Source organism: Macrosteles quadrilineatus, unplaced genomic scaffold, assembly GCF_028750875.1.
Source record: "Macrosteles quadrilineatus isolate MER2022 unplaced genomic scaffold, UCM_ALF_1.0 Scaffold_8__2_contigs__length_117827958, whole genome shotgun sequence".
In the NCBI taxonomy this organism is placed as follows: Eukaryota; Metazoa; Arthropoda; class Insecta; order Hemiptera; family Cicadellidae; genus Macrosteles; species Macrosteles quadrilineatus.
This window is the reverse complement of record NW_026542601.1, coordinates 109,681,035-109,702,193: the sequence shown is the minus strand read 5'-3', so window position 1 is coordinate 109,702,193 and position 21,159 is coordinate 109,681,035. Positions and strand designations below refer to the sequence as shown.

Below are 21,159 nucleotides of genomic sequence, written 5' to 3'. Positions count from 1 at the left end.
ACATCAAAATGAAAAAGTAAATCGGTCCCGGGTCTAGGTCTTACCGTGCCACCTACGGTAATAGCTACTTCCCTATAGGGAAATTCGCTAAAACTAGATAATTTATAAATAAAAATACTTTTTTAAAATGCCACTTTTTAAACGCACTAAAAAGTATAAAATAATTTATAAAATGTTGAGAGAATAAATACTTGTAAGATTTAAAACGAAAAACGTGGGGCGCATGCAATAGAAGTTAATAGCATAGGTGAAGCATAGGTGAAGTTAATTGTAAATCAACATGCGCCCCACGTTTTTCGTTTTAAATCTTACAAGTATTTATTCTCTCAACATTTTATAAATTATTTTATACTTTTTAGTTCGTTTAAAAACGTGGCATTTTTAAAAAGTATTTTTATTTATAAATTATTCAACTATAAAGTCATAAACAAAATCAAACAATACTACTAAGATTTATCTCTCTAGCTCTGAATACAAAATTATAATTTGCTGTTCTATCTGGACAGTTGTTTTACAACATTAAACTCGGAAAATGATCACAAAGTTGCCAAAACGTTGAGGAATGACAAAATTTGAAAATAAATTTCCATTTTTACGACTTTAATAGGAGGTTGATTACCCAAAACAAATGGAGATTGGGGCTGTTCAGATAGGTAATTGATTTTTTTGGATAGTCGGTCATTGACAGCAAAAATGAGATATAGCCTACATTGTTTAATCAGTTATTGAAAACTATAAAGTACATTTTTACACGTATTTTTTTCTGATTTTGATCGGCTTCTGCTATTGCGGCAACATCCGTGAGCATATCTTGCGGTCAGTGGTTATAACCAACTCAAACATGTTACTTATTTTGAGAATGCAGTTTAGGTAAAATCCACGATTATTAGAAAAATACCGGTATGGATCATAAACATAAACAAATGACGTTGTTGGCCCGAATCCTATACTGATAGCATTGAACATATGTTTTGGCAGTTCCATTTAAGCAATGTTATATAATGTTTATTTTCGGGCCAAAAACGTCATTTGTTTATGTTTATGATCCATACCGGTATTTTTCTAGTAATCGTGGTAAAATCTCTACCCAAAGAAACAAGAATTGAAGTTAACAGTGAAATCTCACAGCTGACTTTCCAATTAAAGCACCATTATTGTCTACACATTACCTCAGTAGTAAGTATTATCTGAGCAGATCTGAATTGAAGATTGGGTGACATCTCTGATGAATCTTTCAGCTGGGAATCGTCTTCTTCCGGCATCAGAAGAGCCTCATTGTCTTCAAAACTGTTAAGACCCTAAAAACAATCAAAGGTCTGAGTAGTAATCATAACATAGTAATGGTGGCTTAAACTTTGCCTTGTTACACATTTGCTTGTGAAATTTTGAGTAGGAAGTGTTTTGCTATTTTGTGTAAAAGTATGTTAGAATATTTTAGGTAAAATGTACTTTTCCTATATTAAGATTGTTCAATTAAAGGCTCTAGGTCAGAATTTTTTATTAGAAAAGGGAATATAGCAGCTAGCTTACCTTGGAAGAAATGCAGGCAGGCCACACAGAAAACACAAAATGGAACCAAGCTAATTTGAATGCATATTTCATGATATCTCCGAGCCAGAAATGGGAAAGGTTCATTGTGAAAAGATGGAGAGAGAGTATAAAAGTATAAAAAAAACTGCTGGTTTAAAATTGCTACAATTACCTAATAAAAAACTGTAAATTATCATTAAAAACAAAATCAGCTATGTTAGAATAGGTCTACTTATTGTTAGTTTTACCTGGCATTTTATAACTGAGAACATCAAAAGATTCTAAGGGAAAGCTATCCAAACCCCTCAAATCTTTATGGAAGTGCCACGTACTGAACCCATCCCTCCCTTGCACCAAAGTCTGAGACACTAACTACTAGCTCTTTGACTATTAATACAACAACTTCTGTATCCAATAGTCAATGCTACTAGCTAGCAAGACACTCTATTGTCATGACCCCTGTCAATACATTATTGAATTGACATAACAAGTGAAGTAAGTAACATAGATTTAAGGCTTTAAATCTAATGAAATTACTAACCTGCTCAGAAGAGAGGCTGAGCCCTGGTTGGCCGATGCTGAAAGACAAGATGTCCGACTCGCTCAGGATGATTGGTTGCAGCTGAAGACGATCATCATCGTCAGGCTGCAAAAGTGTGACTGGCTGCAAGTCCTCACCTGGCGCAGCACTTTCCGTCAGAAGTTTCTGAGAGCTTTGGTAATCATCTGTTACAAAACCTGAGTGTTATTTGTTAATTGCAGGCTTTTGAAACATGATCAATGGCGAGCATAAGCTTGTAAAAATGAGTTTTACAAAATTATTAGTTTTATAAGCTCTACATGATGGTTGCAATGAAAATTGGGCATTTTGATGTTTTAAGGTTAAGTTCCCTTGACCCGATCTTGCTCGCCCGCGAACTCAATGAAGTGTACAGCCAGCCCTCCACGCTCATGAAAAATGTCATCAAAATCGAACAAAAAATAATCAAGATAGCGTTTTTAGGACTATATCCAGGACAAATTTACTTTTTATTTTCGTGTCCTGAAATGTCACAATAAACTATTTGTCCAAATTTGTATGAAGGTATAAATATTTACACAAAAATTGGTGGATTGGTGCCGGGTCGCACAATTTATATTTCAGCTGTGGTTTTTAGATACGGACGAAATGAGAGCATTCTATTGGTTGTCATGGCGTGACGTCACCTCCTACTTCCTCTCGTGACATCCTCTCTTCTCTTGAGGGAACACCATTACTGTAACGATACAAAGTGTATCAAACGGTGTTTGTGCTGTAGTGGTTTGAGTACTCGGCTGATGTAAAAGATGTAACCAGATCAAATCCCACTGGTGGCATTAACTTTTCGTCAAAGCTTTTGCTTAGAATGTGATTACTTCATAACTGTACAACTTTTGTTAGAATTTGACACATTTAACATTTTATTTTATGAACAGTACTACTTTTTCGATTAGCCTAGTAAACCTTCATTAATTTTTTTTCATTATCAGCAAGTTTGGTTAATTGGGTTAGGTTACGACAGTTTAGTTTTATAATTGATATGGTAAAAAAAAATATTTAAACCCAACTGAGTCAACAAACAACAAAGAGTGACGTATCAACCCTCAAGAGAAGAGAGTGACGTCACGCCATGACAGTCAATAGAATGCTCTCATTTCGTCCGTATCAAAAAACCGCAGCTGAAATAAAAATTGTGCTGACGGGTCTAGGTCTTACCACGCTATCTACAGTAATAGCTCCTTCTTCAGAATAATTCCCTGAAAATAACCAAACCCCATAATTTTTATTTCTTCATAACAAACTAAATTGAGATCATACAAAAATTTCTTTAATTGGATTAAAAACTACAATTAATTGAAATAATTGTTTGAAAGATTGAGACCATCCTAAATTTACACTAAAATAAATACTTAATCACTGGGCTTTTAATGCTGACTAATGAAACAGCTGATCTCAGTCAGTAACAAAGCTACACATGTAATCTCACCTTATTCTATACTCACCTTGTATTCATATTCAGCTGAAATACGCAACCAAGTATGATGTCTCAAAGAACTATTGATTGATGGAAACAACAATATTTTCATCTTAATAGATAACAAATATTTTAGTTTCCATCAAATTATATATTTTACTATACAATTTTGAAACCAGAAATACTTTATTTAATCAAACCTACTACTACTATAACTTACTCAGCTGGTGAGTTTTTTTGTGCGTCATGAAAGTCCCAAGTGAGTAAAATTGCTTCTTGCACTTCCCACACTGGAACAAGTCTTCTTCATCATTGGTATTGGCTGAAAGTAAATATTCAATTACAGTAGTCCTTTGTACAGGGTTGGCGTATAAGTGTAAAATACTTATTGTAGTTAAACTCCGGACAGTTATAATGGGAGAGGACACGTTTTTAGAAAATTAGCTGTTGTCATAAATGCAAACAGAATTAATAGAGCTGCACCCTGTTGGTAACCTTTTGATGCTATTGAATATCATAGAACCAACTTGTGTAGTTGAAACAGCTGACAAAATTCTTTCATTCCCTTTTAAAAATATGAATAGTCATAAGGTTGACATGGGATACTCTAGAGCCACTGGGGTGGATCCCAAAAGGATTTTTGTGATAAGAATATGTCTATAATGTTAATCGGGAATGTGAGCTATCATCATACCAAATTTCAACCCAAACGTATCAGTCGTTATTGCGTAATTGAACTTAAAACAAACACACAAACTTTCACATTTATATTAGTATGAGTATGATAAAAGACTAATAAAAGTGTAGCCTACTTAATTCAACATAGCAAATTAGAACATCCGCTTGGCAGAAAGTTTAATATCTATAAAATACTTCATAATCAAAGTTAGCATGCTGCATAACAGTCTGTCGACTCCTTGTAGAAATCACTATTACGCTTCACAAGTAAGTGAAGGAACGAATGGAGACAGGTGACTGTATTTTGCAAAAATAATAGTTGTACAAAATACCAATAGGCCTACTGGTTATTTTTATACATTACGGCTTCAAAACTGGAAAAAGGTACCCAAATGTTTGAATGAAAGACAAGCTTAAAAGTCTTAAAAAGCTTCACATGACAAATGAGGGTACTTTCCTGTTAAAGGGAACATTCATTATTATCGATGATTTTTTTCTCGATATATCGATATTAACCAATTGAAACATATCAGCTGACAACTACGATAAATATTGTTCAGCACCTTAACAACAAACAATAATAAAATGAAACTGCTCTAAAAAAAAATAACCTAACATAACTAACCAAACTTGCTGTGTGACATTTAAAAATTCCGTGTTTAACTTGCCTTTTCTGTTATCAAAAGGAATTTTTAAATAGTACAACAAGTTTGGTTGGTTATTTTAGGTTAGCTTAGAACAGTTTCATTATTTCTCAATCCACCTAAACAAGATCAGTTGTCAATTGTAATGGATCGGAAAACAAAATATCGATATATCGAAAAAATTCATCGATAATAATGAATGTTCCCTTTAACAGGAAAGTACCCAAATGAGTAACTATAAAGTTTAATTATTTTATTAATATACGTATTACAATAGTTTTTATTATTGGTTATTTACTTTTATCCTACCTTTAAGCTGATCGGTGTAGGTGAACTTACTACTACTACAATATACAGACTAGACAAAATATAACTTAGGAGCTCACATTGAATACATCATTGAATTTCACCAGACTTAGCTTCCACCCCCCTTGAATTTCCTAAAACCTCCGTCTTATTACACATCAACCTACACCATACAGGGCCACTATATTTTGTGAAATATGATCAACTGTCAGTCACTGGTATTTGCCTTTTACAAGTATAACAGGTTTAAACACTAACTCATAATTACCTGCATCAGCAAAATCACCAGTTCCCAAGAGGGTTCCGACAGTAATCACTTCAGAGTTCAATCCTGAAAGCACAGATCTTGTTAGCCTACTTAACTTTAGTCAAGTTGACTGCAAAAGGAAATTTGGATAGCCTACGTCATCAAAACAAGTAGGCAAGTTAGGATAAGATAGGTAACTTAAGTAGGCTAAGTTAGTATCACCAATGTCAATAAAATAACTAAGCAGGAACAGGATAAAAATTACTTCAAACAGGCCTGTCGCATCTCGTTCATCACGGCAATGTCAACAGGTAAGTTTACAGTGTGTGTAACAGGTCTGTTCAACGAAAGTTAATTTTCATATTTTTTTTAGTTTTAAATGTTAGTTTGAGTTGTGGTTCGACTCTTCTATCTAGCTAAATCCATGTGTCTGATGATGGCATTGTAATGCCAAAACAGCTGTAACCAAGTTACGATGCATCAAGCTGCTGATAAAGGTTAAAACCTATTTTTAAATTTAGGCATATAGGCCTACAATAACTTAAGGAAAAATGCAGCAAGATAAGTTACTCTGTACAACCCCTAATTGGATACAGTTTCTTAACTGGGCTACCCTAATATCGATTGAAAATGTTGCTTAATAACCGATATTTTTAACTATATCAATCATAAAATGAAACTGTCATAACCTAACCTAACTTAACCCTAGAAAGGTAGGCCTATCGTCATACAGCATGACGCTAAGGGTATCAATAGGTAAATTTAGCCTAACGTACATAGAAATTGCATTGTAAGGTATTGTCATACAGTGTGACGCTAAGGGTATCAATATGAAAATTTGATGTACTGCCGGACTGTTTTACTATACACAAAGGGTATTGACACACAAATTTGACGTATGCCTATTGCAGGCTCAGTAGGACAAAGGATGCTTTCCCGGTCATGGCCCTCAGACTGACCAATAAATTGCCGGTTGCAGTTAGGGACTTAAACAAAAACCAGTTTCAAGCCAGGTTAAAGTGTTGGCTAAAAGCTAGGCCATATTACTCGCTTAAGGAGTTCTTTGAAGACGACCTCACGGGACTTTAACCCTTTGAGTGCCAACGTCCGGGGAACCGGACGTTTTTAAAACGAGCCAAAAGTGCCGACGTCCGGCCGACCGGACGTTTTTAGAACGAGCCAAAAGTGCCAACGTCCGGCTGACCGGACGTTTCGTAATGATCGAACAGCTGTCATAGCAACCGAATGGATACTCGGATTCTTTTAACCCATATATTAACATTGAGTCGAAAGTTACTAGATGCGATACATCGATTTTCGTTGGTCGAAATATCGAAAATTCGATTTTTACGAAATTTTAACCTAAAAATCGCCAGATCGCGCTCGGCACTTTTAGCGCGACCTTCGGGAAAAATCATCGGCATTTTTGGAGCGTTACTTTTATTTCTCGCCTGGCACTCTAAGGGTTAAATCCACCGCCATTAAGTTTATTAATCCGACTTAATGGAAGTTTGTAAATATTGTAAATATTAGTTTTCATTTTTAAAATTGTAAATAGTTGACGCAGCCTAACCAGCTTATGCTGGTATCAAGCCAAGGAGGAGGTAATAAGGTAATAAGGTATGCGTTCCAAGAAACCGACTAGCAAGGAACATAAAGAAACACGCTAGCCTACAACCCAACCAAGGCAGTCATCACTAGGCAAATGACTACTGAGAGCACTGTTCGAAGGAGGGTAGCGTCGGTTGAGGGGGTGCGGGGTGGGACGCTGAAATTACTTGCCCTACAGTACTTCAAATTTACGTGTGATACCCATCTAGGGTTAACTAACCAAACTTGCTGATAATAAAACAATTGAATGAAAGTTTACTAATCAAATTGATATTAGGGTAGCCCAGTTAAGAAACTGTGCCCCAAACGGTCACATTGTAAATAGCTAGCTAAACATGCGTAAACGCCAGTCACGAGCTCACATATAAAATCTGATTTAGGGTAATTTATGTGACAAGCTTCTTCCAAGCACTTAGCTTAATTGAATATTCGACCCAGGCCTACCTTGAAGGGAGTCGTAAAGTGTTTGGGTCATGATTAGGCCTAGTTTATTAACAGGCTACTAATTATTCATTGACATACACTATGAACCCCTAAGTAAATAAAAACTGTAATTATATTAATTGATACCAATAAAATATGGTATAAATAAAATTATAAAATAGGCCTAATCATAATAAAAAGATGTCTTATACTTTTAGGTTAATTTAGCAGAACAAACAGAAAAGAAAGAAGAAGGAAGAAAAGAAGCGCTCAGTCAGCTCAGCAGTTAGCCTCAACTCCCCACTCCACTCACTCAGTCCACTCCACTCCAGTCTCCAGCTACACTCCTCTCCTCTCCTACTACTCACTCCACTCCAACACTGTTGCTGCTCATCAGTCATCAGTCACTTCAGTGCAGTGCAGTCTAGTCCTAGTCTCCGTCTGTCTGTGCTGTATCGCAGGATGTATTCGCAGTTTGTTTTTATCAAAAGCTTCAATTTTTTTATATTAGTAAGAACTTAATTAGTATTAGTTTATATAGTTATTCAATATAGACATAGGCCTAGCCCCTAAACAATAGCCCAAGTTTTACTTTCAACCTTCGTAAAGATACTAAAGTTTAGAGTGTCTCCCAAATGTGTTATGTTAGGGCCTATATTGTTTCATTGCCCTGACCTAGGCCTAATCATCTTGACAGCCTGCGAGGACCTAGGCCTAGACTACGTTATTAGATTTTAATGTTGGATACGTTTCTGTGTTTTCAATCATAATATGCTTAGTCCTGAAATTTGGAACTTCAAGCCACCAAAACATAATTTCTCAACTCTTCTTGGAACAAAAGAATTAAGCTCTAAAGTTTCTTCTGAGATTAGTAAACACCATTTCAACCACAGTGTAAGTAGGCTTAAAAGACATATACAACTGTAAGATTTATTTACCATAAGTCATAAGTTCTTTATTCCAAAATAACAAATAACTCATTGTATTGGAAAAGTCATAAAAATAAACAATAGTAAAAACTGAAAAATTCTTATCAAGGTAGGCTAAATAATATGTACAAAGACTATGCAAAATTGGTCGGTGCCCTGGCAATTTTGGCCATTTTGCAGAGGTTTTTTTACAGTTCGCAGTGCCTATAGTAACTTACTGTTGATAACCTAGTCATATAAAAAAATTAAAGTTTAGCCTACAATTCCATGCTCACTGGAGTTGTTACAATAACTTAGTGTTTGTAACTTACTGTAACTGTTTGGACGTGAGGATAGGAGATAATGAAAAGAATAATTGGTACAGTCCCACAAAGAACCTAGGAAGTGTTCTCGGATGTTATTATCTGATTAAATAGGGTTAATAGTCCAAATTAGGGCCAAATTAAAACAAAAAGCATAGTGATTAAATACTTATGCTGCTTTTGTTTTAGGTGACAGTTGTCCTTAAGCTGCTTTTGTTTTAGGTGACAGTTGTCCTTCCTGATACAGTTTTGGTGCCAAAAGCAATCAACTCAACTCTGATCAACGATTGTATTTACTACAAAGTCGTAGGATTCTCTGTCCACAAATTGCTTGATAAGCAGTTTATTGAATCCTTTATTAATAAAGGTATGTAACCATGTGTTCAAAATGTTATGAAAGTTTGGACCACTGATAGCCTACAAGATTGGAAAATGTTTAAATATTTAAAAATACAAATTTCTATCTACTAGTAGGCCTACCTATTATAATTGTAAAGACTTTAATGAATAGGTAGTATAATAAACGAGAAAAAGGTTTTCAGTTTTTTCTCAACAACAGTTTTCAAAAATCTGACTTGACTTAATAGAAGTTAGTATAATTCTGGCAACCATTTAATATTATGAAGGAATGTTTGATTGATCTCAGCTTTCAGATAGAGTCATGCTCTTTTATATAGTTGTACGGTAAGTGGAGTTATGTTATGTGTTATGTTGTTAGTTTCAGTTATGTTTCTCTTTATGTTTGATAAATCGACCTTTGTAGCTAAAGGGAACTCAATCGCTGATTTATATGACTGAGTGTCAGATTGCAGAATTTAACACCAAACTTAACCTGAAAACTCAGTTCGATTCTGTCAAGGTCACTCACGACTGGTAATAGACTTATCACAACACACCTGATATGAAAGTGCACTGATATTTGCTGATCACTCGTTTTTTAGCGAATTTCCCATATAGGGAATAAGCTATTACCGTAGGTCTCATGGTAAGACCTAGACCCGGGACCAATTTACTTTTTCGTTTTGAGGTCCCCAGAGACCAAAAACATCATCCGTTCAAATTCTATATATATATCCGTTCAAAATATATATATTTATACTAGCTGTACCCGCGGGCTTTGCCCCGTTTAACTTCATAAGTATTCGCATGGCTCATTCACGTCCTGGTTGAAGTTCGTTCGCTACGCTCACTCACCTTTAGGTTGGAGCTCGTTCGCTGCGCTCACTTGCCTTCAGGTTAGCTCGTTCGCTACGCTAACTCGCCTCCAGGTTGAAGTTCGTTCGCTACGCTCACTCACCTTTTCGTTGGAAATTAGCTGTTGTCATAAATAAAAAATAAAAATAATCGTGCTGCACCCTGTTGGTAATCCTTGTAACTTTGATGCTATTGAACATCAAAGAACAGAACCAACTTGTTTAATTGAAACAGCTGTTAAGATTCATTAATCCCTTTTAAATATGAAAAATCATAAGGTTAACATGGGGAACTACAGAGCCACTGGGGCGGAGCCCGAAAGGGTTTTTTAGATAAGAATATGCTTTAATGTTAATCGGGAATGTGAGCTATCATCATGCCAAATTTCAGCCCAATCCGTCCAGTAGTTTATGCGTGATTGAGCAACATACACACACACACAAACTCATAAACTTTCAGATTTATAATATTAGTAAGATATTATATTTAATTTCTTTGTATCAGCTGTCTGAAATTGTGATACATGCAGTTTAGAAGTTATTCTTGTTTACATTTAAATGTCAAAGCAAATGTAAACAAACATTGTTAGTGTTCTCATCGCAGCCATGGAGACCTATCAATATTTACTTTTAAAATGTTCACCTCAGAGCTTTTAAAGCCAAAAGGGCAAAGCCTACGGTCAGTATCGAAATGTGAGTAGTCCTATAATGGTCCTTGGTATGGTAGGTATATTTTTGTAAAATTTAAGCCCAGTTGGTTTAGTAGTTTTTGCACCTATTAGTAATACACATACAGACAGACACCATTAGATTTTTATATAATAGTATAGATATAGATATGTGTCCGTTAGCGCGATAACTCGAGCAAAAATGATCCGATTTTGATGAAATTTGGTACAAACGTGTAAACCTACGTTTATTCGAACGAGTTCGCGAACCAGCATAATCGGACCATGGGAACAGGGGTTTATGGGGGGTTTTATGGGGTAAAAATGGGTTTTTCCCATTTTTTACCCTAAAAACAAAATATTTTGCAATTTCTTTCTCAACCATTTTGTAGAGCTTAAAAAAAGAAATAATTTAGTATATTGAAGCGCTGTTGTATGTCTAACGGTCACGGAGAAAATAAAAAAAACTGTAATTTAAAATTCCCATGTTATTCTTATGGAGAAAATGAAAATTGTTGTAGTTTACTTGTTTATGGATATATGTTGATAAAATTTGGCAAATTTATTTATTTCATACTATACTATTGACATATGGTCAAAAAACACTTTTTACCTTCCCCGTAGCAGCAAACCTAAGCACTTGTTAAATCTAATGTTATTTAAATTGGGAATAAATATGTCTTATGTATGGAAATAGTTTAGTAAAAATGTAATCAGACAAGTTGAAATTCGCTTAGTCTGCAGGTTTGCTGCGGCGGGGGTATTTCAACTTCCGATGACCCAGGGTATCAGACTATCAAGTGTTAAAAACCAACTGTGTTTTATTCACTCATAGTGATGTAAAATACCTGGGTATTTAAAACTCGGGGTAAATACCCTGGGTATTTACCCGGGTAAATACCCAAAATCCATAAATACCCGGGTATTTTGGGTATTTATTAAATCAATTTAAATTCGTTTATATTTACCCCTAAATATGTTATTGTTATCACTACATGATAAATTAAAAATTAGGATAGCCTATAACACCTTTTACAGTAACTTGAAGCTTTGATAGTACCTTTTATTTAATGATTTAGCACTTTTTTTGTAAATAATACATAAAGTTTCTTAAAAAGCATGGGGTTTCGTGTCTTAAATCGAGTAACATCAGTTAAATTTAACATAATAAAAAATAGGATATTAAAAAAGGCTGTGGCTATTTCAATTTTTATCATTTTATAAATTTATAACCATAACATAAACAGGCTGGGTGTGCAGGTGTGCAGTAATAAAACAAGCCTGTGATGCTACCTTTGATTGAGAATGCTAGAAACTAAACACTCCCTATGAAATGAAATCAAAACAACACCTCATCAGAGAAATAGTGAACCTACTTTTACTGTTATTTAATTACGATAGTTAAAATTTCTATTGTATAAATGACTTGGAAGGCTAGACAGACCTAAGCCTGATTTACATAGGCAGAATGGCAGAATACTAAAAGTAATTAAACTTTTCTGTGTTACCGCTTAGTTGGAAACAATAATATATTTGGATAAACCTACTAAAAAAATGTAACTGCTGTTTTTTGGTCTAACTTAATATAATTTTGAAAGATTTATTGTGCTATAGATTCAAATGTTTTGTATCACAAGTTTATGAAATTAGGTTTTTTTTTTATTTTGATACCATTGATACCAACAAAAGATCTAGAACAAAAATATTATTAAATCCTGCCATATCCTACAGATTGAGTTTTAATTATTTTCATAAGTTGTTTACACATAGGCCACTACTAGGTTAAATCTTCCTGTCATTCTTTCTAAATAATAATTATTACTTTACAAATTATTTTTCTTCACTTCCAATAAAATAAATTCATTTATCTTATCATAGAAATTACAAAATCATAAGGAGTCAGGACCAGTGCAACCATGCGACCAGGGTATTATGCCGATAATGCTTTATGCTCAGACCTGGGTATTTATGGCGATTATACCCATAAGTAAAATGCTAGTAGTGACCATATGAAATTTTGTTTAACACATTTTATCATCATTTTACTATCCTTACAGGGTAATAATTGCAAAAAAAACATCTAAATCTTCTCTAACTTTAATAAAAATTATAAATACCCAGTTTTGGGGTATTTACCCGGGCCTGGGGTAAAAACCCGGGTAAATACCCAATTTATATTTACCTACCCACTGGGTATTTACCCGACCCACATCACTATTCACTCAACCAGAGTATATTGTAAAAAGCTAGAAACTAATACTGCTTCAACAATGTTTTCAGGTGAGCTGACAGCGTTGAGTGTGGGAACTTGTATTGACACTGATGATTGTGCGGCAATCATACCTTCTGGTCACTTGGTCCTGAACCTTACCAAGGAAACCTTCCAAAGTCTGGGTCTAGAGGGGTCACAGTCTGCCTTTTCCACGGAGCGATATGGTAAGTGTAACATGTAGCTAGTGGCAACAAGTGTTTGATTGGGTCCGAAACTCGATAAATTCTATTCAACATGTGATGCATGTTGGTTGTTCTGAAGTAAAAATACTTCTTTTATCTCATTCAATCCACTTAACTTGTAAGTTTTTACGCTTTTTGATTATTTTGGTCATGAGCGTAAGTTTTCCAATATCTTACATTTTAACAAAACTGTTAATAAGCATAGCAGTAAAGCTGGTAAAGGATTACCAGTTACCAGTTGCTAGTTTTTCTGTAACAAATAATGAAAGGAACACATAATCACTTGTTCATTTATGTGTGTCAACCAGCAAACATTATAGGCCTAACTAGAATCTATCAGACATATAGGTTATTGGGCGAACATCAGAAGTGTGTTTGTGGCATGGAATCAAAATTGTTGTTTAGTAGTCCTGAAAATCTAACTGATTTTTAAATAGTTTTAAATTTAAAATGTTTCTCAATTTGCAACATTAGTGGTTTGCAATATACCTTATTTTCAATTTTTGCAATAAAGCTACTCAAATAATAGTTTTTTGTGATTATACATTCTCTGTTGGCAAATGAAACCTTACAATGTTTGTAGAAAGTTTAAAAAAAAATATTTGTATTGATAAACACCTTATCACATTGCTATTGGCATCTTTCAATAGTTTTGTATAAAAAAATCAAATCTGCCAAGTTTTTGTTGTATTTTTCATAAAGATAATTATAGAAGGTAGTATTTATTTTTCTTTGCTTTCAGTCGTGAGCAATTAAAGGACAAGACCGGCCATTTCTGAAACCATGCCACAAAAGCACGTTGTAGCCAGCCTGCAAGACTTGGCATTGTTATCTGTAGGAGAATGGGTGAAGATGGTGGGCCGTGGCTTGATAGAACCTACGTACTTGATAACACAGAAAGACCAATGCCAGGGTCAACTGTTTCTGGTGAACACTCTGTCCTACGTCAGGGAATTGTTGTACACTTCCGTCCCAAGATATCTACATGACCAGATGGCCAACCAGGTGTTAACCTCTACTGACGAACTCATCAACGAAACAAAGTCCAGTTACAACAACTTCTGTCCGATGGCTGTGTTTCTCAATAAGATGAAAGTCGTGGTCAGTCTGACTGAAGTAGTCATGCACCCGATGCTGAAACAACTGGATGTTTACCACTGGCCGAAAATCATGAGGCACGTGATGAACCAGAATCTGAGCAAACTCGTCGGACTAGAAAGGTTGAATCTGGGGTCCGGTTCAGCAGGGTGGGACACGAGCGAAGCGGAGAAACACATCTTATCAGGAGTCCAGTGGATGTCCAATCTCACACACTTCTGTCTGTGTTTTGACTGTACCAACACCATCATCATGACTCTCGGTAACAATTGTCCTTCCTTGCAAAGTCTGGACGTCACATCTTCCAGGTCAGTGACTGATCGCAGTATCCGCTATCTTCTCCAGTGCAAGAGGTTGAAGGAAGTCAAGCTCTATCGAACTTCAGTATCCGTCACCGGCTATTGTGACTTACTCTCTGGTCTTCCAAACATTCAAGACATCGGTAGATGTGATGAGCTTGGGCGAGTGCTGATTAGTCTCGAAGAAATGTCTTCTGAACCTCTGCCTCTTCTCGCCCTGCAATGTAGAGATTTGACAGAAGATCAACTCAAGTTACTTGTGACCTACTGCCCTCGACTGAACAACCTCTCTATTTTTCATGATGAAAGAATTGCCGATTTGACTGTTCTGAGTGCCTTGAATGATTTGACGGATCTCAAAATTTTGAACTGTGATTTTTTTACTGATCATGTTAAAGAGCTTTTGGAGCAACGGGGCAAAAACCTAAACTCTCTTTCTCTTGAACACGTCGATGAAATTGATCTCAACGCTTTGATTGCCATTAGCCAGTACTGTCCAAATTTAAAAATACTAAGTTTTGTAAATTGTGAATTCGGTAATCACCGCACTCTGTTATTCAATTTGAAAAAGTTGGCTGTGCATCCATTTGCATACTTGGAAAAATTGCTTCTAGTCGCAGACTGTGATCGGGAACATCTGGAGTTTCTGATGGCGCATTGCAAGAACATTCGCATGATTCAGCTGGGTTCCTCCACCGGCATAGACAATGCTACTTTTTGCAGAGTGCTTGGACAAAACAGTATGCACAAATTAGAGGAGCTAAGAATTTTATTTAGTTTTGACTTGAATATGGAATTCATCCGGTTGTTAATGAGCTATTGCAAAAATCTACGCAAACTGACCGAGCTGGAGAGTTGGGAGGGAATAACTCCTTTAGAGTTGCAACATTTTCGCACCTTCATTCGTGCCAACAACATTGATTTAAACACAAAGCCTACTCTGTACACACCAAATTGACAAAATTTGACCTGGATTACCTGTAGCTCGTGCGTAAACATTTCTATTGTGTGCAGAAAAGTGCCACTTCGCACACTATTTAAACAAATAACTCTTCTTTTATAAATTTTCAAAGATTGAATAGTTTAGGATGATTGTCTCTTGCTCAAAATTTAGGTGCCTTTAAATGCTACGATGAATTAACATTTCATACCCTAATCAATTTGTTATGGCAATTCACTGCTTGCAAGACAAACGGGCTTAAGTACATCAATATTGTACTCACGCCCCTCTTTGATTTTTATGATTTAGCATCATATTTAAGTGAACACTATATGAACGTCATATAGTATGTTAACATTCTTATTAGTTATGTTTGTACCTTGTTGTCTACTTATTGTCGTGGATATTATTTGTAGGCCTAGTCATATTGTGTAAGAAGAGGTGGTTGTTCCAGAATAGAACCAAAGTGTTTAACAAATTTGAAAGTATTAATTATTTTCTTAGCAAGAACTAGCAAAATGCTTATCACTTGGGATGTGATATTTGCCCAGTTGTTTTATCACTTGGAGTGCTGGGAAATTTTTTTCAATGCTAATAAAATATATTGGACGATGAATTAGCATATGATGCCAGAATAATTTGTAACGTTAATTTAGGTTTTGACTAAAACCTTACTTCATAAGATAGTATCAGACTGTAAATTCAGTTTTCCTTCACCTTAAAATTAGTTTTAGTGTGAAGTTATCATTTGTTTATCACTTGCGTGGTAAGAATATCTAGCACTGTACTTTATAGGGTATTGAAACTAACTTTTGTTTAATAAAAAACTCTTAATCATTCTGTTTTGCCAAAATAACTATTCCTCGATTGTGTTAAAACATTAAATAAACTACTTAAAATATTTACTTGATACTTTCAAAGTTTTTATTCAATGTACGGTATTTATTATCTTTGACTTAATGTAACTCGCCACTTTATTTGCACTAGGTTTCAATGTAATTTTCAGGCCATCGCATACTTTCATGCTTTTAGGTCAATAGTTTTCTGTACGACACTATAATTCATCCTAGTTTGGCCAATTTTTACCCCTAAAAAATGTTGATTAGAGTTTTTTTATGGTTTATTCATTCAGCAAAGTTATCATAAGGATTTTACTAATCTCATAGGCTAACTTAAACTATTTAAAACAAAATCCACTTTAAAAGTAGTAGTGTCTAACCACTTTCCCAGTATACCAAGTTTTAGATAAGTTTTTGCTTTTTATTTCATGTTATACATATACTTTTTTATAATTGTTATACTTAATACAGAATACTTGTATCTTTGTTAGTGATAGTTTGATGTTATCTCGCTTTTGTTACTTTATAAAATGTTTCTTTCAGTTAGCAATTGAAGAATTTTTTTATATTCTAGATTTAAGGTAAATATGTGATGCAACCAGTCTTCGTTAAACCATTGTTTATTGTTTTAATCTTTACCAATATTATAAATGTCTTGTAATTGCCATTGATATTAATAAATATTTAAATTATATTGGTACAATTGCTGTGATTTTTTTCCCTTTTGATTTTAAGAGGTTGATAGGAAAAGAATTGAGAATTTTCTAAATGTGGGGTAATTTTGCAGGGTAAGACAAGTGAACATGGAAAATCAAATGTGGTATTTATTTTCTTGTAGGTGGAATGGCTGAGTCAATGACGAATTATTTAGTTTATTTTTTAGTAGTCATTTCCCATTTCTACTAAGGGAAAGGTTTCATAGTAAAAATACAAATCTTGCAGCTTACAAAATCTAAAGTTTATATTTTATTAGAAAATTAAACACTTTTTTGAAAGAACTCATCAGCAAACCTATTACAGTTGTGAAAATAGACCTGAAAAATCCGAGTTTCACACCGGGAAAGAAGAATTATGAACGAGCACTTAAATGCCTATCAGAATTCGCACCCCTTCAAATGGATTTCATCATAGCGTGGGAACCACCAGGTACGTTTCAGAATTGTGATGGGAATTTAAAGATGGCATATAGCAATTTTATAGAGGTCATAGTGTTTCAATTATCAGACCTTAACCAGCTATGGTGAGGTAAAATAACAAGGAACAACAAAGATCAGTTTAAACATGTTTAGTTTCTATGATTAATGCTATAGTTTAATAAACCTATATATATATATAGCACTTAGAATGTCTTTAATTGAACCCGGCATTCTCTGTTTTAAAGCCATCATCACAAAAAAATATCAAATAAAAAACGGTCGTTTCTGAAATATAAAAACTAAGCAACACTTTCCTTTCAGCCTCAAGTTTGCACATGTGACTGTGGCGTGAGGGTAGCGGAGAGTTGTACAACATCATGTTAAAAATTATTACATTTTCTTCGAAACCAGTACAACCTTTTTATCAGTACCATTGGATCTAGTTAATAGTGGATCTGTGGATGCAAAGATTAGGGACGGTGAATTCCCTAATGGACATTATTGCACTTAGACACATTGTAAACACTTAGCAATATGAAGTGCCCCCGAATGCCATTTCAAATATATATGTTTCGAGGCATTGCAAAATTGCTAAGGGTTTGCTAAAGAGGTTTCATTGTAATAATTTAGTTAAAATTCTTTTCCCCTAATCAGTCATATGAAAGAAGTACAGTTTGTACACAGAATTTAAAAACAAGAAGGATATTAGGGCAATTTATGTAAAATGTTATCAATGCTGCTAATGGTCAATTATATTTCTAAAGGACCACCTGTGTTTGACACTTATTGCTTTTTAATAGCTACTTGAACAAACAAGTTACAACCTGTTTGTCTAGCACTGCTCAGTTGTTCAGTTTGTACATAATTGCTGGCTTTCTTTGCTGCATTCCTTTATTTTCATTCTTTATTTTTTGTGCAAGTCATGTTGAATATGAATGCAAAATGAATATACAATAGAGCAAATTTGTTTTGTTCCTGACTAAGATCAGCAGTTACTATAGCCTGTAACATAATTACAGCACAAAGCACAATGATCAGCCCAATGACAAAACTTCAAAAAGCTGAATCTTCTAATTTCTCTGGATTAAACCCGTGATCTTATGATTGTCAGACAAGGAGACAAGCATTTAGTTTCCTTATGTAACCTATCCATTATTTTTTGTATTGCAGATTGTTTTTTAGTTCGGTCAAGGGTTGGGGAGCTGAGTGGTTATAGTGCTCACCTAACAATCAAAAGATCCCCAGTTCGAGCCTGGGAAAAGTAATCTTTTTGATGGTTCGAAAGTCGAAACTGGACCCAGCTGTTCCTAATCATTGGGCTTTCATTAAATGCTCCTGGCTTATGGAACAGCTGATCTTTAGTCAGTAACAAAGCTACACAGATCATCTCACAACATTCTACACTCATCCTTCACTCAGATTTAGGTTGAACACCTAGGTGGCGTCCTCATCGCAATAATTGATGACTGGTTATGTCACAAGGTATGAGGTATCTTACAGACCATGTTACAGAGGCCCCTCAGAAACAACAGGTCTGTCCCTCGTCAATCGCAGCATATCTGTCTACTTGTGGGGAGCAAGTGAGCGAGTGTACCCCTAAACTAACGACCTCACGTCAGTATAACGTTAAGCTTCCATCATTGGCCAACGTAGAACTGCCCGATCTGCTAGAGTGGCTGGGTGCTGTATCACACGGTGTGGATATGAAGTAGGTCGATTTGTTTTTGTTCCTTTGATGAGTTCATTGTGTCGCAAAAGGAGTTTTATTTAGGATATTTTCCCATCTAGCAAAACAACAGTTTGTATTTTTGAATGTTTGGAAAATAATCTGTACAACTAGGCAAGGCTGAGACACATTACAAAAACAACTTTTTTAGTACAATAAAGTTAAAATAATCAACAACAAAATTAGAAGATACGTACATATAAGAACTGAAGTTTCAAGATTTTCCCCTATCTAAACACTGAAGACTTGAAAACATGAAATTTTTTTTAGATTTATTTAGGCTTATCCTATCCTCTAATATGAGCTTGTATGCATGTACGCTTGCTTGCACAAAGATCTTGAAAATGGCTTTGACGATGTAAAGTAAAACATGTCAAGTAAATTTTAAGGATTTTCGTAAGGTTGGCAGGCTTACCTGAATAGGAAATGGTCCACTCTGGTACAAGAAACATAAACAAAAAAAATCTGAAAAGAGGAATAGTTTTTGCGCACTATAATGTACAGTGTTATGTTTCTTGTGCCAAAAAGGACTCTTTGCTCTTCAGGTAATCCTGCTATGCTCAAAAGACCTGTGCCCTTGTGCTATATGTTACGACTGCACCTTGTATTTGTTATTGTAATGATAAAAGCAGAGTTACATCTATCTACACAGCACTATTCCTAGTAATTTTGTTCCCGCAGCCGGGAAGACGCCGAAGGTCACTACTTGTCCACATACCGAGGTCCGTTAGAGACTCAAGGGGAGTCCCAGGTAGCAGTGCTTACCTTCCGCGGACTCTTCACAACTAGGCAGATCGACAACTTCTACTGTGTGCTAAGGTTGTTTTACTGCAGTATTAGGTTATACATATTTAGTTTTTTTTTTTTTTTTTTTTTAGGCTAAATGCAAACTTAAAGTTGTGTTTGATGTAGACTTATGAAGTAAGCACATGGGGCCAAGGATTGTAAGATTTTTTGAGAGGATAGTAGTCTGACCTGTATATGAATCAGTCTAAATTGGCACAAGAGACTCAAGACTTCACAAGAGCTTCACAAAACATTAGAATTTTCACCGTCACTGAAGTAAGAAGAGAGAGTTTTCTTCAGGTCTAATGGCGACCCAATGGTCAAAATGTCGGCCACCGTTAGAACTGAAGTAAACACCCTCTTCCTTAGTTGAAAATAGTCAATTCTCACTAAAACTCCTACTATTCAATACATTTGAGTTTTAACCACAAACGTTTTTCACTTAAAGCTCAATTAGGATTATGCTGTATTAGCTTTTTGCGTAAATCTTTCATTATATTATTATACAGTTTTCTCATGGTATTAGGATTTTTAATGGGATAGAGTTAAACTAGCTACTTGAGAAAATTATATTGAATAAGTTCTACTCCATGGAAAAGTCCTATATTGTTATGAAATATTAATGGTATGCTTTCCAACCTTTTATTGTGTAGGCCCTACCTATATTAGCATCTAGACAGCTAATTTTCTCTGGATACGCTAGCTAAACTCTAGACTTAAAAAAACCTGATCAGCCATGTGGCTTTTCTTTAAAATACTGTCACCTGTTATAATTACTAATTTGTCTTTTAGTACTGGACAATTTTCTCTCTTAAACCAATATGGAAGTAAGGAGCTCAATTTGAATGTTGATGTAAAGAGATACCGTGAAGGTCATTTGTCAAAGATAACCAAACTTATTTGTTACTTTACCAAATTGTTAATCAATCGAGTTTGCTGTACAGGTCATACATAGAGGAGCGCACAGATGCATTGTGGGCTGCCATGCACGTTCAAGGGTTCGCGGACGCACCTGTGTCGTGGGGTCTACAGGAACACACGTTCCACAGCGATGGAAACAACGACTACACAATTATACACAATTCGGATGGAGCCTACCAACTTATCAAATGCTCTGTCGCACCCGCCAAGTTGAAGCACAAAGTTCAATAAATCTTTTATGTAAAAATAAAATCTTTTTCTAAACTTTTTGTATATAAATTGTTATTTATTGTCCATTAATTTTTAACATCTGGATTACTTTTATAGTTAAAGTTTGAAATATCATGAGTACTGTCAGGTGATACAAATTTTGAGACGACCGATTGTTTTGAACCTGAACCAAAAAATTCGTTCTCAAGCTGAATACCAGGCTAC

At 35.0% G+C, this 21,159-nt stretch overlaps 2 protein-coding genes across 5 annotated transcripts in view; one reads left to right on the top strand and one right to left on the bottom strand.

Moving 5' to 3' along the window:
• LOC129001508 (zinc finger protein 341-like) overlaps positions 1–7,620 on the bottom strand; it is a 34,241-nt gene extending 26,621 nt beyond the window's left edge. For both annotated transcript variants that reach the window (XM_054428826.1, XM_054428827.1), the window contains exons 1-5: positions 7,455–7,620; positions 5,421–5,483; positions 3,745–3,846; positions 2,072–2,256; positions 1,170–1,298 (exon numbers count right to left, since the gene is read on the bottom strand). In XM_054428826.1, the coding sequence (XP_054284801.1) occupies positions 1,170–1,298; positions 2,072–2,256; positions 3,745–3,846; positions 5,421–5,483; positions 7,455–7,485 (510 nt within the window). In that variant the 5' untranslated portion in view covers positions 7,486–7,620. The remainder of the gene's footprint in view (positions 1–1,169; positions 1,299–2,071; positions 2,257–3,744; positions 3,847–5,420; positions 5,484–7,454) is intronic.
• Positions 7,621–7,871: 251 nt separating this feature from the next.
• Positions 7,872–20,970, top strand: LOC129001014 (ribonuclease P protein subunit p40-like). Of its 3 annotated transcripts, none has more exons than XM_054428145.1 (7): positions 7,872–8,327; positions 8,887–9,031; positions 12,806–12,961; positions 17,176–17,301; positions 18,804–18,999; positions 19,699–19,836; positions 20,748–20,970. In XM_054428145.1, the coding sequence occupies exons 1-7, from the start codon at positions 8,205–8,207 to the stop codon at positions 20,953–20,955; spliced, it is 1,092 nt and encodes a 363-aa protein (XP_054284120.1). In that variant the 5' UTR covers positions 7,872–8,204; the 3' UTR covers positions 20,956–20,970. The 3 variants fall into 3 exon arrangements, with proteins under 3 accessions (XP_054284120.1, XP_054284119.1, XP_054284118.1); XM_054428144.1 differs by having other exon boundaries at positions 18,792–18,999; XM_054428143.1 differs by lacking the exons at positions 7,872–8,327; positions 8,887–9,031; positions 17,176–17,301; ... (1 more) ...; positions 19,699–19,836; positions 20,748–20,970 and adding an exon at positions 13,722–16,815 and having other exon boundaries at positions 12,852–12,961.
• Positions 20,971–21,159: the final 189 nt, after the last annotated feature.

Excerpts from the sequence above, each read along its gene's own strand:
- LOC129001014 (XM_054428143.1), top strand. The coding sequence starts at position 13,763 with ATGCCACAAAAGCACGTTGTAGCCAGCCTGCAAGACTTGGCATTGTTA.